Raw genomic sequence first — 17,776 nt, 5'->3', positions numbered from 1 at the left:
AAGCAGACTCTGCACTGTGGAACCCACTTTGGGGCTCGAGCTCACAACCCCAAGATCATAACCTGAGCCAAAACCAAGAATTGGATGCTCAACTGACTGAGCCATCCAGGCATCCTGAGAATGTTTTAAAAATGGCAAGAATGACTGGATTTGGTGAGCAGGAAATGAGAGTAGGAGATTAAGTTAGAGGTAAAGGGAGAAAGCAAGGGCAGAATATGTGACTCTTCTAGGCCGTCATAAGGGTTTACATTTGACTTTTATTTAGAATGAAATAGGAGGCCATTAAACATTTTAAATAAGTATCTTTATCTGCCTTATTTGTAATTAATTAATTAAAATTTATCACCTATAGAGAACATCCCTCTGATTAATGTTTTGAGAATAGTCTGTACTAAAGCTAAAAGTTGAAGCAGGGAAACTCCACAATACCTTTAAAATTTTTTGAATTGATGCACAGTAAGAAAATTTTACATTGAGACTCAGGATATATACATACATATATGTGCACAAATGCAGATAGGCATATATAGATGTGTTCATATATGTAGAAATAAAATGGAAATATATCTTTTACAAAACAATATTTATCTTCTCTATGCATTATGCAGTTTGATATTTTCTATTCTTTTTCATGACTTTGTTTTACTGCTATTTACAAGGCCCTCAGTTAATAATTCTCTGAGTCAAAAAACATAAGAGGATATGAAATAATTCGGGAGAGTAATAGTGATGGCTTGAATCAAGGAAGCAGCTTTGGAGGTGGGTGATGTGGTTGGATTCTGGATATATTTGAAAGGTGAGGTGCGAGAGAGAAAGTGAGGGTCAATGAATGATATTAAATCTTGTGGCCTAGGGACCTGGAATATTGGTGTCGCTATTCACAGTGATGGAGAAGGCACTCGGAATAGCAATTCTGGTGGAAGTAGGTAGGAAAGATGAAGAATCATATTTTGAACATACTCACTTTGGAATGTGTGTTTTGTATTCAGAAGGAACCATGAATAGGCCATTGGCTCTAATAGACAGGACTTGAAAAGGGAGATCCTTTAGTTAGTTCGCTCTTAGGAACAGATCTCAAATGAGTCGTTTCTTCCTTAAAGAAGCTCTCCTTACCTTTCCCAAAGAAGCTAAGTGCCACTCTTATAGGTCCTGAAACAACATGTATCACTTTGACAGAGCTCTAAACGTACGTTTGTTCCTGTGGTGATTTAACCAATGCTTCCCTCCCTCCCCCAAAGGACTGGACATTCCATTATGACAAGAACGTTTACTTATCATGTCATCTTAGCATCTAGCAAAGTTCCTAGGACATATTAGATTTTATATATACCCCCCTGTTGAACACATACATCTAAGCACACATAAAATGAGGTAAATAGCCTGGAATCAGATATTGCACAAATAGCCTCAGTCTCAATATGGTAAGTCATGAGTGTCTTTCTCTGGTGTTTTAGGTCATGGCAAGGTAAAATCCAGAATATTCGAGAGTGGAATATTGTATGAGGCATAGGTATAATTGGAACAGTGTTTGTGAGGGAAGGGAGTAGTAGGAAATAAGCTTAAAGAAGTAGGATGACAATCCCAGTGGGATGAGAAGCCACTGGAAGAATTAAGAATGAAAGTGATCTGACCTGAGAAATATTTTAAAAAGATCACTCTGGTTATTGTCGGAAACATGCCTGTAGTCTAGCAAGAGTGGAAGCACAGAGAACAAATCTGAGGGAAGTTGGTGACTTACCGAGTAGGGTGATGAAAGTCATGAGAATGCCCAGTATAAGATACATTTTGAAGGTAAAGCTCAAGGATTTGTTGATAGATTCATTTTGCATGTGAGAGAAAAGGGATTGATATGAGGTGTCCCAGAAAAATAAATGACACCTAGCTTTTAGGCCTAGGTAACTAGGTAAATGCTGGAGCTGTTAATTGAGATGGGTGAAGAGCATATTGATCATAGGTAAGGGGGGTGCAGGCAAGAACTGGAAATGCCTTTTAAATATCTATATGGACAAATGGGATAAACAGTTCAATCGCAAGTCTAGATTTCAGGGAAAATGCTGTAGCTGAGAAATCATCATACTTGAAACCATAACGCTGGATGAATTGTCTATGGATTTGCAGAGGATACTTTTCCAGTGCTTGAAAGATTTCATTTTTGGTCACACATCAGATTTGTTCACTTTTAGATCATGTATAGACGAGTTGAATACAAATCCAAATACATGTATTCAGTGTGGAGAAATATATATTGATTGTATAAATTCTCATACTTGATTTTGAGAGTTTGATTCTCTGTATTTAATTTCTTAGGGCACCTTTTTAAACCATTCATGGGACACTTATGAAATATTTATGTGTATGCCTTCTATGTCCTGTGTATTATAAGTTCTATAGAGGCCATAACTAAATGACAGTTTTTTATATTTGCAGCATTTCTCAGCTAATGAACTGTTCTCACCTATATTATTTCGTTAATTCTCACATCTCTGGTAGGTAGTGTTTCCACTTTACCGATTGTTCTGGTAACAGGTTACTATGTAGCAAGCCACCTCAAAATGTGGTGGCTTAAAACAATGACAGCATTTATTTTGCTCATGAATCTGCGAATTTGGGTAGAGTTTGATGTGAACAGCTGATCTCTTCCACATGCTATCACAGGGAATGACTCAAAGGCTGAGGGCTGGAATCATCTAAAGACTCCATCCCTCCTCACTCATAGGTCTGATGGTTGACACTGGCTGTTAGTTGGGATTTTTACTGGGTTTGTAGTCTGATCACTTATGCGTGGTCTTTCTATGTGGCTGCTTGGCTTCCTCACAGCACAGGGGCTAGGTTCCAATGGTGAGCATTCCAAAAGAGACAACCAGGCAAAAGTTTTATCACCTTTTATGACCTAACGTTGGAAGTCACCAGCATACTTCAGCCACATTAAATTCATCAAGGCAGTCACCAAGGTCTCCCCAATTCTTAGGGAAGGGAAAAGAGACTATACTTCTTGAGTGGACAGTGCCAGGGTCCTGGAAATGCATTTGGAACCAAAAATATTATTGTCATAATTTTTGGAAATACAGTCTGCCACTCAGAAAAGAAAAAAAAATTAGGATCAGTGTGGTCAACAGACAGATATGGGGAAGAACTTAAGCATATTTGAATGAATATGAATACAAAATGAATCAATTTGTGAAAGAAACTGGTAATTGTTCCTCTTGGCTTCCTTCTTAGATAAAAAAAGTTCAGTCAACAATTCCTTTTTGACTTGGCCCATGTCCAGTTTATTTCTTATGTATGTAAACCATTTTTGAACAGACCACTACTGTTTGCAACTTTAATTTTTGGAATTTTAATTTGGGCAGAAATTTTTACTCAGAACCTAGTGTGCTTCTTTCTGTTACCTGTGAGGCTGGCCTTGTACCCAACATTATGGACGTCTGAAAACAGCTCCGCTATAACTCTACCTCAAAAAAAGGGTGTACTCCTCCTTCTCAGTGATCCAATCAGGCAGAGCAACACATTTGATAATTTTTGGTAAACACGGGCTCTCCAAACAATTAGTTTTCAAACTGTTTGTGACATTAGTTATGAAGTAATCTATTTCAGTCTTTTAATAAATAAGTGACATCCAGAAGTTTCTCTAGGTTACACAGGTCATCAGTGTCAGAGCTATTAACTGGAAGCAGATCCTAAAATAACCTGAAAGCAAATGATTCACTAGCAGGGAAATGGGGAAGTGATAGAGACAAAGAATGGAAACGAATACAATGTCTCAATCTTGCTGCGAGATAGTGAGGAATAACGTGCTTCAGAGTTATCCCATCCTGGGGCAAGAAGTTGAAATATTTATCCACCAACTCCCATCTGTCACTGATTGCAGGCTGCTTCCAGGGCATTATTTTCATGGTGTTCATGGCCTGCTCTAAACATGAGCCTAGCATATTCCAAAGGCCAGAGAATGCCTTCAGGCAGAAAGTTGCCAGTACTTGGGGTAGGAGGCTGTGGGGACATATGGGAATGGTGTGTGCCAAAGCCTCTGCTACAGCCTCTGCTATATTTATAATTATTTTATAATCTTTCTTTTCTCTGTTTGTCATATATGTATTTACCTAATTTTCCCAATAAAGTGAACTTTATCAAGACCTTTCTATAAATGTCAGCCACGAACTATACAAGTGTTTGTATTGCAATCCACAAAGAAACGGTCTCTTATCAGGATCACACAGGGCTACAGTCAAAATGGACTTGAGGTGTTAGGAGCTAAAAGAGAATCACTTATAGAGATAAAAGTGCGGACGTTTTATTCTTTGATCCATTATCCAAGGAGCTGAGTTGGGTTAAATAGGTGATGGGGATTAAGGAGGGCACTTGTGATGAGCACTGTTTGTTGTACGAAGTGTTGAATCACTATATTGTACATCTGAAACTGTATTACACTGTTAATGGACTGGAATTTAAAGAAAAACATTTTTATTTTTTTCTTTTATTTATTTATTTATTTTAATTTTTTTTTATTATATTATGTTAGTCACCATACAGTACATCCCTGGTTTTTGATGTAAAGTTCGATGACTCATTAGTTCCGTATAACACCCAGTGCACCATGCAATACGTGCCCCCCCACCCATCATCAGACTATCCCATTCCCCCACCCCCCTCCCCTCTGAGGCCCTCAGTTTGTTTCTCAGAGTCCATAGTCTCTCATGCTTCATTTCCCCTTCTGATTATCCCCCCTTTCTTTATCCCTTTCTTAAACATTTTTAAAAAAGGAAACCATTTGCAGAAACCCACTCATTTGCTGCTTTTAGAGTATTTATGATGGGGAAGCTTATGGGAACCTCAGTACTCATCCCTGAAAGTATATGGGTGTGTGTTGGGTTTATATGAAAAAAAAATGGTGTCTGCTTCTGGCATATAGACTTTTAAAAGTTCACAAGTGTCTCCACCTCTGGGACTCACCATGTTGGTAACAACCAGAACAAGGAAAATTAACCCCATTGCAATATTCAACCTATAAAACTGACCTTGAGCAGCATGGTTTATGGGAACATTGCAGATAATGCACAGAAAGGTCCCATATCTAGCTTTTAGCTCTAGTTATCAATAGATCCTCAATATCAACACAACATTCCCTCTTCTCCTAAAATACTCCCAGTGTGAGGACGTACCAGAAGAAAAAGCTTAAATTTAGATCATTCTAGTAGTCAAAAATTTAAAAAAAAAAACAAAACAAAAAATGGTTTGGAAAGAATAGGAAAGTGTGGTGATTCAAATTACCCTTGATTGTGTAGAAAATGTTTCTTAGAAAATTTTGCAGCATCCATGACAGGAATCTAAAAATATCAACTAATCTTCCAGTCTCCTAGGGGGAAAAATGCTTTCTCTGCATCCCTAAAATACATTTATTTCAAACTGTGTTTTCTAAAATATCTGTGTTAAGAGAAAACCAACTAATAGTCCTGTTGATTTATGAAAGTTCTCTCTTGTAATCAATGGATACATCTATACAGAAGTGATGGCAATGCATAAAACATACATCTAAATATTTTTCAGGCATTATCTGCTAAAGGAAACTACATGAAACCATGTGGAACGCTTATTTTTAGTATAATAGAGATGTGCCGTGTTTGAGGGCTTCTGGGATGCCATGATGCATTCATAATTAAGGTGGTAGAGTTTCAGTTAATCAGGCCATGTTATTCACATTCTAGTTGGGCAGTTCATAAAATAAATAGCTTTAGCTGGTCATCTGAAACTCTTTGACATATTATTTGAATGTCTTTTTATTTCTCTAGTTGCATATAGTTCCTGGTGTAGAATAACTGAAAGGTTAGCAGGGATCTATGGAATTCCTTTATGAGAGACAATACCCTGAATGAACAATATCTAAAATGTCTATGGATTATTTAAGCATTCATGTAGAAGTAACTGGCTGATCTAGAGAGAGGTATTCTAGCCTCTCTAAACTCATAATTTTTGAATAAGAAAATGCTAAGAAGTCTGTCTTTTATATTTGTTGAAATAAATACAACAGTATGGGTTTGGGATAGGGAAGATTGTAATGGTTTCCTGTTTATTGCTTGATCATCTACACCAGAGACTTTCCGGGCAGACTTCAAACTAACTTTTGAAGATGTTTGTTATAGAATAAAATAATGAGCAACATTTCTAGCTACCTACTCTTTCAGTCTTTCAAAGCTTACCCATTTCAGAAGTTCAAACATCTTGCTTCATTTTTAAAATGTCATAGTTTCCCTTTTGTGTGTTCATACGTATGTTTTCCTACAGTTGCTGATAGGAACAGTATATACACTGATACAGAGTTAATTTTCTAATGAGATACTATAAATATTAACTGACAATTTGCTTTTTTCATATAACAATATTTTACAGATAAATTTAAACATATTTATATGTTATTTTAACTCATGCTTATTTTTCAGACTAGAATCTCACATGGAAATATACAAAAAGAAAAACATATGAATCATAAATCCACAGCTTAATCAGTTTTTACAAAATGAACAAGTATATCTATCACTCAGACCAAGATACAGACATTACGAGAATCCCAGAAGCTTCCCTGTTGTCTGGTTCCAATCATTACTTCCCTCCAAAGATAACCAGATTTGCAGTGCTTTGGTGGTTCAGTCCATTAAGCACCTGCCTTCTGCTGGGGTCATAATCCCAGGGTCCTGGGATTGAGCCCCGCTCTCTGGGACTCCCAGGTTGGAGCCTGCTTCTTCTCCCTCTCCTCCTGCCCCTCCCCCACCCCCACTTGTGCTCTCTCTCTTACTCTCTCTTTCTCTCAAATAAATGAATAAAATCTTTTTAAAAAAGATAACCAGATTTATCTTCCATCACCATAATTTTGTTTTACCTGTTTTTGATGCCTATATAAATAGAATCACAGAGTAGACATCTTTAGTGTTTGGTTTCTTTCACTCAGATAATGTTTGTAGAATCCATGCATGTCATAGCACAGAGCAGCAGGTCTCTTCTTCTTCACTGCTATATAGCATTCATTTTTATGATATAGTCATTTTTTTTATCAATTTTACTGTTGATGAAAATGAGGGCTGTTTCTAATTTTGACTATTATGAAAAATGCTGTGATTGTTGTTCTCATCTTTGATACAGTTATGTTTTTATTTTTGCTGGTGGTGGTGGTAATATACCTAAAGATGGAATTTCTGTGTTATGCACTATGCTAATTTTTGTTTTAGAATATTCTGGTCTACGGCCATACCACCCTGAATGTGTCCAATCTCGTCTCATCTCAATAAGAATATTCTGCCACTGGTTTTCCAAAGAAGTTGTGTAGATTTTCACGCCCATAAACAGTGTATAAGAATTCCATTTCATTAGTATTTAGTATTTTCAGTTTTTTTTTGTTTTGATTTTGATTGTTATAGTTACAGTGGGTGTGTAGTTATTTTGCTTTGTGGTTTAAATTTTAATACCTTGATATTTTTATAATATTTAACATATTTTCTTATTTCCATTGGCCATTTGGATATGTTCTTTGTTAAAACATTTTTTAAGGTTTCAGTCCTTTTGTTAAAATAAGGTTTTCTTTTTTATTGATTTGTAAGAGTACTTTATATATCCTAGATACTAGCAGGGGTTTTCTTTGTGTGTGTGTTTTTTAACATATATACACATTTCCCACTCTATGGTATTCTTTTTCAGTCTCTTACTGAGACCCTCTGACAAATAGAATTTCTGATTTTAATTAAGTCACTATGCCAATCTTTTCCCTTTAAGTTTAGTGTTTTTACATCCTATTTTTATCTTTTAAGACAGAGAGAAAGAGAGAGAGAGAGAGCAAGCATGTGTGTGTGTGGAGGGGGGAAGAGTCTCAGAGGGAGACAAAGAGATGGAATCCCAAGCAGGTTCCATGCCCAATGCAGAGCCCGAAGTGGGGTTTGATCTCATGACCTGGAGATCATGACCTGAGCCAAAATCAAGAGTCAGACACATAACCCACTGAGCCACTCCAGCACCCCTACATCCTATTTTTAAAATATCTATTCCAAGGACATGAAGCTATTCTCTTACATTATCTTCTAGCAGTTTTAGTGTTTTTCCTTTAACAGTGTTCACATTTAAGTCTAAAATTAATCTCTAATTGACCCCATGTTATTTATTGACAGGAATTTTTATTCCCTACTGAATTGCAGTGTTACCTTTATTATAAACCAGGTGACTGTTTGGACCATCTGGATATATTTTAGTAAAGCACTGGATTTGGTTTGTTTTGATAATAACTTGGGGTCCAAATGATACTCTTTTTTTTAAACTAGCTGTATAATCTCCCAATTGTTTGGTATAATAAAATTGCTTCAATGAATTCCCAATTAAAAGACATTAGGTTGTTTTCAATGAATGTATTCTTATAAATACGGCTTCAGTAAAAAAAACCAAAACACAAAAACAAAACAAAAAAACTTATATCCTTACCAAGTCGTGATTTTATTTCTATAAGATTCCTAAGGAGAGATTGATGGGCAACATTATATACATTTTAATAGCTATTCTTCAGTTATTTTCTTAAGGTGTATCAATATGTCACCAATAGGAAATATGAATAGCTTTTTTTCTCCCTTTCTAACACTGAATGTTATTCTGCTTGGTTTTTCTTCTATCTGGTGGTAGGAGATATTATCTCCTATTGCCTTTTCCTGACTATGATAAGGTTGATACATTTTCATAAGTTTTTTGTCATTTGCATGTCTTTTGTGAATTTTTTTGTTTAAGTTATGTATTAATTTTTTTCTTATTGGATTGTCTTTTAAAAACCGATCTGTAGACTTTTATTAAAGTAGAGATATTAAGCCTTTCTCACAGATGTTTTTAATGTTTTCCTGTTTATTGTCTTTTTACTTTATTATGCCTTTGGCTTTATAGAAATTTTTACTTCTTATATAGTCAAAAGTGACAGTTTTCTCCTTAAAGTCATTTGGGATTAGTGTTTGGTTTAAGAACGTCCCCACAACTTAAGCTTTTATAGATTCCTCATCTATTAGGTTTTATTTTGTGTATGTGGATCTTTAATCTGTATGTAACTTATTTTTTATATAGTTTAAGTTACTGGATTCTAACCCGAAGAAAACATCATAATTATATCTTCCATTTTTAAATGACTGGACAGAAATGTCATATACAGTGTATTCTCTTTGGCTGGATCTGTTTGTGGACTCTATTCTGTTCTGCCATTTTGTCTTTCCCTGTACCAATACCATACTTTCCTGATTATAGAAGTATGATAATATATAATATAGCAGGCCACAATTTTGTGATTTTGTTAAAACTTTCAGGACATTTCTCACACTTCTTTTCTGAAATAGGAGCTATGCTATCTGAATATTTCGACTTGATGAACTTGTTAGAGAACTGAAATGTCTCAAAAGAATAGGCACTCGGGAAAACCAAGAGGTCTGCCTGCAAACGAAAACAAAGACAGATTTTCAATAGGCATAACTACTCAGACTGAAGCTAACTTGAGAGACACCTAGTTGAGACTCCATCCTGAGTCTATTTTTAGTCTAAAGGAATTCTGGAACTAAACCTCACTACTACATTTTTGTCAAAATAAATCATCCACTGCCATGTACATGGCCAATCTGGCAATGGAAAACAGGACAGCAAACATTATGTTTCTAATCAAAGGCATTATAATGGGAGGGAAAAGGGTTACTGGTAAAATTGTCTTGATGAAGGCACCCAATTGTCAGTTTATAAGTCCTGTTATCACAATGTTTTTCAAACTTGATTGCTCATTGTAATCACCTGAGAGCTTTTTACAATCCTGATGCCCAGGTGAGAGCCCAGAACAATTACTCATCACAGAGAGGGGAGGAGTGGAAAACAGGCATTAGAGTTTTGTCCCACTCCTCAGATGATTTCACAGTCTACCAATGGTAGAGAAGCAGTGTTTTAGGAAGAGGGTAAGGATCGACTCTGAATGAAATTGCAGAAGAAAACAAGAAAAGAAAATCCTTAGCTGTCGCTAGGCCCCTTGCCAAGTTCGGCTTGTTAAGTTCATTTTTCTTTGGTAGGCGATGTTCAGGATTTAGGGTGACCCGGCTACCGCAGGAAGAAGTGCAGGATGAATTATATGTGTGGAGGGGTGGGGTGGGCTGGGCTGGGGGAGTAAGGATACTAACCAAATGAAAGTCACTTCTGACATTTTTAGAAAATAAAGTCATATGAGCTGTTTATAGTCCAATCTAATTCTAGCCTCAGTGGTGGGAGGAAGGGATGGAGGAGGCGGTCAGAGTGAATATACACACTCAAAGAAGGGTGGGAAGCTTTGATGAAATCTCCTAAGAAATGTGATCATGCTCGGCCTCTGTTCCCCATTTGTGGTCAGTGCATTCAAGTCAAGATACAATGGTGGGGTACACACGTGTTAAGTGACCCAGATAACAAAAGTAAGTGACCCTTCTCCTCAGTGTAGTCATCTTATAAGTGGCAATGCTAAATCATTCATGACCTCATGTGCTGCTTTTGGCAAGCGGCTCCCTAATTGCTCCTGTTTTTGCATCGATTCTGCGCAGCGTGGAAAAGCGAGTCTCCAACTTGCTTGTGGATTTATTGACCACCGGGTCCCTCCTCGGCTTTCACCTTGCAGGCCTCGCCCACTCTATTTTAGAGTCAGGAGCTGAGAGCAGCACCTGTTTCCTCCTCTCCAAGCATGGGCCGGACATTTTGACGGCCCCCCTTTCAACCAACCCAGGTGTCGGTGTTTGTGTTTTCCAGTTCGCCATCCCTCCCCACCCCCCTCCCCACGCATCCCTATTTCCGTGGCTGTGGGCCCCGGGGGAGGAGAGAAATCCGCGTTCAGACACACCGGATCTCCAGCAAGCTACCTGCTTTGGAGAGCATCAGGCAGACTGCGCGGACCCACCTGCCTCCCAAAGTTTGGGGCGTGGGGGAGCCGGGACACGTGGCGGGTGGCTATGGCTCAGCCGGGGGGTCCGGAGCAGACCCGGGAAGATGCCGCTGGGGACGGATTCACCGACGTCATCAAGAGTCGCGCTGGTAGGAGATCGCTGTCTTGCTCTTTGGTGTGGGGGTATCCGGCTTATCCCGCTCTCTCCGCCGAGGCTGTGCCCTGGAAGTTAGTACAGGGTTTCGGAAAGTTGTGGCGCTAAGCGGAGGAGCAGTAGGGGACAGTCACCGCGCCCCCGCGCGCGTGGGGAGGGCGGGGGACCGCGCAGGGCGCGTCCGGGGGCGGAGGGGGGTGCCGCTCTCCGGGAAGGCAGAAAGTCAAGTTTTCCTTTTGCGTCAAGTGGCTGTTAGTGAGGGATTTTTGTCTCTTGTTTGTTTTCGAAAGGAAGCCAGCGGATATCGGTTTTATTATAGAATGGTAACTTGTTTTGAAATTTAAATGAAAAGGAATGAACAGACCAACTTAAATGTTGTCCGGGCTTTTGAGGGGGGAGGGGAGGTGTGAAGAGAGCCTGCCTTGCCTGGGTGTGGCCAAGTGGAGACTTAAGAAATCCGAGAAGTTTCATCTCCCTTCATATCTGTGTTAAGGGAAAATGTCAGAGGGGTGACAGGAGGGCTTGCGGGCCTGGAGCCTAACTGTACGTACGAGTTGAAAACCAGTAAAGCAGCAGGAACGAAAAGTCGAAGGTTTTTGCAGGGCCCTCCACAGTGCGCTTTTCCCCTCCCCCGCCATGTGTAAATTTCATTTGTAATGAATCTTCTCGCGTTTGGTAGTTTGGCCTACATATGCGAACGCTTGTAAACCAGGATAGGTCCGTAAAGCTGCAAATGGAAGTTTCAGCTGCTTGAATCTGCTGTTCTAGCCCTTGGAAATGCACCAGACTGTGGGCAGCAAAATAACAGGATCATTCCAGATTTCTTTACATGCTTTGGTGGATGCCGAAGAGGACAGAGTATAAAGCCACTGTCCAAGTGTATTTCTGAAGTGAGGTTAAAGGAAATACCACAGTAGCAAACAAAATTGAGTAAGAAACACAGGAGTTGCATAAACTACAGACCAGCAAAGGGTTTAGAAGTTTGTAGAGCAGGATTTCTCTTCCCAAGTAGTGTTAAGTTGGTAATGATGCCTATAAGTTAAAAAAAGATTGGTGCCTGTTACAGTGCCTGGGAGAAATAGTTCTTTCCCATTTTAAAACCGCACTTGCCTTCTTTTCCTCATGCAATTAATAGCCTAAAACGCTTCTCAGATTTTAAAGGGAAAAATGGTAAACTTTAAGTGGAGTGTCCTTAATCATGCAACACCTAGAATAACAGAATTGGCTGTAAATAGTTACCCTAAAATAATAGTTTGAAAAAATAGTTTGGGTAGTTTCATACCTTGTGTTAAAGTTGCTTTTGTTCATATGTTTTATTACATAGTAACTTGTTGCTGCAAAAGTATCTGAAATATGCAGAAGGTTATTTACTATAAACCTGCTAAAGAGTACTATTTTGAAAAAATATCAATTTAAGGATTAATTCTACAAAGTAACTCTATGTATCATTGTGCTTCTTCTACCCTTGTCAGCCTAGGAGAGAGGCAGAAAAAGGTCTGCATCTATTTTCTCAAAACTACGTTCATGTGTTTTTAGAAATGGCTTGTTCAACTCCATCTCTAAAGAAAATTCAATCTACCTTTATATAACTTTGGGTTCCATATTAGCCACTATGGTTGAGAGCCACTTTTTTAAATGCAATGATTGATCGTATTTTTTACATTTGTGAAATGGAGCTTTTATTAGATCTCTAAGAAGTCTGGTTCGGGTGAGTTCTAGGTCCACCAGGTTATATAATTTTCAAAATTAACCTTTATCTTTTTGATAGTTCCTTCCCTTTAAGGTGATAGAGGGCTTTCATTAAATAAAACATAAAATTGACTTCGAATATTTTAATTTCTGTACCTTTATAAAACCAAGGTCTTTGTCTTGTAAGGTTTTGTTTGGTTGTTTTTTTTTTTTTTTTTTAAGTTTTGATTTTGTGTTCTTAATTCTGAGGCATAAGGGGTGGCTGCTGTTAATAAATGCTTTTTATAGCCAATTGCTATGCATTGGAAAGCATAATGTGGTGGGGCTAACTGTGATGCCAAACAAAGCAAACCCAAAACCTGTTACACTGGCAATATCTCTTTCCATCCCCCACCACCACTTCTCTCTCATAAGTTAGTTTCTAGACCTAGTTAAATGATAGGAGAAATTTTACAGTGTGTTATTAAAATGCCTCAAAGGATATAAAAAAGTTAACATAATATGTTTAATTATATTTTTAGTGGCACTATTAGAGATTCTTACACTGTAATAAGCAGAACTTTCTTTTAAAAATTGAGGACACAAACATAATAAACCTTTCAGGTTGATTTTATACAGTGGTCTGTGTTCATGTGATGTGAAATCACAACAGTGTGGAACTTCCGCTATATCATTTATTATTTTTTTCCTATCACAACTGCATAATCTTCACTTGGCAATACAGGCATTATTTTGATTATGGTTTACATACATGACCTCAGTATTCCTAACATGAGTATATGCCTGAAGAGTCCTATATCTTGGGTGAAAACCGTTTGCTGTTACAAAATGAGTCACACAAGCCAGAGCTTTCATTCTTTCAGGTAAGTTTCAGATACCTTAAAGGTAAAATCTCAGCATTTAAAGCATTTCAATACAGTATGTTTACAACTGTCTATTCTTGTTAGGATACCACAAATAGGGGCACTTGATCTCCCATTGATTGGGTACGCCTTCCTGTAATTAGAAATAGCTCAACGTAACATAAACAGCCCCATGCTGTTAATCTTTTTAAACCAGATGTAAATTTAACTAGCCTTGATTTCTTTCATGACTTCTTTTTTGTGGTTTATATTCATTTGGCATCTCCTGGCATCTTTAGATGTTTTACTGGCACAGAATAATACATAAATAATTGAGTAAAGTGTACCTATAGATTTCTGTGGTGAAAAATTTTTTAACCTCTTGAACTCTGAAGTATAGGTATTTTCTTGAGAAGTAAATTAGTTAAGCAGTTTTTGCTTGTTTTAATTTTTTAACAGTTTTTGCTTTTTTAAAATGGTATAAAAAAGATTATTCTTGGTCTGATCTTGGAGCCTGCTATAACAAGATCGTTCTCTTGACCAAATTTGCTTTGATAGATTCCATATTTCATTCTAAATTCCAATTATGGAAGATTGTTCTATCGGAGCTTTGATATGTTTCATTTTTGCCTATCTCTGGTGGTTATAAGGAGACTACTGTACATAATAATACATTAGGTTAGGCTAAGCAACTATTTTAAAACACTTGACTTATTTCTTTAGTATTTTAGCTATCCTTATTAAAAACAAGAATACAATGTAATCGAACCCATGTTTTCAGTTTGAGTTAATGCTCTTAAATCATGCTCTTATATTGCTATGCTGTAAACAATTAGGTATTCTCAGGATAAACCAAGAATCAAATTAGACCAAGTTATTGGGGGATTTTACGAGGAAAAACTAAGAAATGAGAAGACCTTTTGAATAACCGTTCTTTCAGAACTACCAATTTCAATGGGAACTATTTTCTTGTTAAGCCATTTATTAAGTAAAAAATCACTGTAGTAATGAAGCCTGTACTTATTAATCCCAGGAAAACTATATGCTTATATCATCCTAAAGGATTGGGGTAATTCACAGAACATGTTTGTACAAGACCCGTTGTGGTGCTTTAAAAAAAAACCTCAAAACTGGAGTGTTAAGATTTTGCTTTGCTTTACAAGAATGTACAAGGATTCTTCTCCAGAGAGACCTTGCTAAGGAATTTGTAGGGAGTACTTTCCATAGGTAACAGCTACTAAAATACGTTGTACTAAATTCTAAGTTTTATTCTGTTTTAGGTAATTGGGTATGACAGCCTCCCTATAGCAAAAATAGACCCAAGGACTAGGAGACAAAAGAAACTTTGATTCTCCTTCTCAATTACAGATAGAGCCATGGAAATTTTGTGGGAGTTAGAACATGTTTTCATGTAAGTTACTTAACATTACACCAATGTTGTTTTCAAGTCTATTACATTTTCTCGATATGTTAGTGAATTAGATTCTATTCTTTCCGCCAAGGGAGGAAAATTAGAAATTTTCATATTGAATTAATGAGTGCATTTGGCTTGAGACTAAGGATAACTTCGAAGTTTCTACTTTGAGTTTTGCATAAAGTGGATAGCTGCTTCCAGTGTAATAAATTTAGCCAATTTATCTTGACATTCAGTGATTCTGAGCTCTACCTCTCTCTGTGTCAAAAGTTTGTCCTAGGTTCTAATGAAATTGAAAGTAACATTAATGAATTCTAATAGTTTTGTGAAAATGTAGTTAGAAGGGAAATGTCCAGTGATGTGCTAGAGCTGGTTTGCCCTGGCTCTGGAGAGCCCGTTGTATGAATCTTCTCCTGTCTCCAAGTTCAGTGACATCATGTTGGTCTCTTGAAATTACCCTGGTGAGATTATTTATACCACAGAAATGAGCAAATGTTATTATTCAGGGATTTCTTCTTCTTTTTGGAGAGCTAACTATTAAGTATTTACCAGTATGACACTGGAAATCGTCATGAGGAGATAACTAACTTGAAAAGCATCCATTATGTTGAGGCTGTACACGTGTTAGATGTGCATTCCCGTGCAGGTAGCCGCATAACCAGCCGTCACCACACTTTATTTGGCAAGATACCTGGCGGTTGGCTGCTTCTGGGTTTGGTTCAGCAGCTCTGTGCTACCAGAGCTGGTGTCTCTGTGATGGTCTTAGCATCTTCTTTCTGATGACTAGTTGATAGCTACTGTTCAGGTACCACTTGAGGCCAGAAGAAAGAAAAAGAACTACCAGTGGGATCTCCTCCAGACTCCCTCCAACAGACCTGCTGCTCAGATCTCATGGCAAATACTGGGTTAGAGGACCATGCCTAGATTCAGCTCATGCTAAGGTGGTGAATATTTGGCTTTTAGAGCCTCGACTGAATGTTGGGAAGGGAAAAGAAGTGGTGTTAGGATAATCAGTTAGGGGAACTGGTTTACTTTGTTTAGTTCTGAAAAGTTGGGGCTTTTGTCATGGTAACACAGAAAGTAACATTTAAACCCTCAGGTCTCCTTCTCATATGATCATAAATTTAAGTTAGGCTTGGGTCATGAGCTCTCACTTCTCATTGCCTTAAAACAGGTGAAGCCCATCATAGCCCATGGACTTAAAGATTTAAAAGCCGTGACTCTGTCCCTAGTTTAAGGACATTAAGTCATCCTTTCAATTTTGTTCTCCACTGAAACCTGACCTGTCTTATCCCATGAAACTGACATGCTATTTTGAGAATGGGCATAATTTTACTGACAACTGCAGGCATGCCCAAAGACAAGCACAGTATGTACATGGCAATGATATAGGGCTATATTTTAATCCATAAAAGCTGATTGGAAAGGCCACTTGAGAGCACCTTCAGGACCTCTGTTCTGTCATTACAGTAACTAAAAACTGGTCCACTTCGGAAGCATTTTTCATTGTAAAATGCCCCCATCTGCCCTGTCCCGTGTCCACACTACCCTGTTATTATTGCCCCTTCTAGTAACATCATTTGGAGTACTGAAGATGAGGTATCAATTCTGAATTTGTATTATTTAGGGCAGAGGAGTTCTATTATCATCACCTATCCTGAGGAATTACCTTGTCAAACCATCACAGAAATGAGTAGAAAATGGAAAAAAAAAAAAGACATTGTGGCTTGAATATATTTAAAATAGGATAATTCTATATGAATGTATTTAATTTAAAGAAGTTCTTACTCAAAGCAAATAGTAACAAGGATTAAATCTGTGGTATGAGTTTGCTAAAGATTAAAGGGAAACCGAATTTTAAGGAGTAAAAAGACAGGTAGTAGTGTGATCTGGTGGGGCCACGGGGTAGCTACAGTTACATGTTCTTCCAAGGTAGAGAATATTGGTCAGGCTCTTCAGAGAACACAAGTGGGAATTATCATTTGTGCATGAGGAAATTTGGAGGCAGCAGTAACTATGAAGCTTCTGGCTGTAATTCTCTATACTAAGCAATGTAACTACTTAGAATTTTTTTTTTCATGTGAATGCCTGGGCCCCTCCTACAGAGCCTCTGATTTATTTTGTTTGGGAGGTGTGGATCTGGGTAATGAGCCTCTACCAGAAATTGTAATAAGAATTCCTGTTTTGAGAAGTTTTGAAAAGCTCTGGCTTGTACTTCTTGTTTTCCTTTTTTTTCCTTTTTTTCATTAAATGGTGCAAAACACGAATGCTGATTTGACATGCATTCACATAAAACTTTTTCTCACATGTGAATCCAAAGGAACTGGTGTAATCACTATGTGGAATAGTTTCTTCTAACCCCTTTCTTTTATACTCTAAAACACCTTTATTGTGTTGTTTGATGAGGTAGCTTGATAAGAAGACAGGTGCCCAAGGTCAGTTCAACCTTCAGCCAGGTCTGTCACGTTAGGACTCCCGAACATAGTAGAACTTTGACCATGCCGAAGAGTCACTTGGTAGCCCGGCTGGAGCCAGCAGCTTGGAGAAGGGGCGCAACAGTGCACATGCGGTGCTATCTTGCTGGTCCAGGCTCCTGTGTTTTTTGTTTTTCAACTTGGCTTTTGGTTTTTGATCATCGCGGGAACCTTGAGAGGTTGTGCAACTGTTGAAGATTTCTGTTCTTCCCATGATTGCATGGGAAAGGTCATTGGCAGTTTTGACGATTTGTGCCTGCAAAGGTTGTCTGTACCCCTCCTCTAGGCACTCTGAAAATACCACCCAATATCTATTAA

General features: G+C 37.9%; 1 protein-coding gene across 8 annotated transcripts in view; it reads left to right on the top strand.

Moving 5' to 3' along the window:
- The first annotated feature begins 10,638 nt into the window (after positions 1 to 10,638).
- The window catches only part of DMD (dystrophin), a 2,358,181-nt gene continuing 2,351,043 nt past the window's right edge, over positions 10,639 to 17,776 (top strand). For 7 of the 8 annotated variants that reach the window (XM_057310259.1, XM_057309646.1, XM_048213297.2 and 4 more), the window contains exon 1: positions 10,639 to 11,034. In XM_057310259.1, the coding sequence (XP_057166242.1) occupies positions 10,953 to 11,034 (82 nt within the window). In that variant the 5' untranslated portion in view covers positions 10,639 to 10,952. The remainder of the gene's footprint in view (positions 11,035 to 17,776) is intronic. The other variant, XM_057310083.1, reaches the window with a different exon arrangement.

Source organism: Ursus arctos, chromosome X, assembly GCF_023065955.2.
Source record: "Ursus arctos isolate Adak ecotype North America chromosome X, UrsArc2.0, whole genome shotgun sequence".
Taxonomy (NCBI): domain Eukaryota; kingdom Metazoa; phylum Chordata; class Mammalia; order Carnivora; family Ursidae; genus Ursus; species Ursus arctos.
Note: the sequence above shows the minus strand (reverse complement) of the source record. Positions and strands in the feature narration are given on the sequence as shown.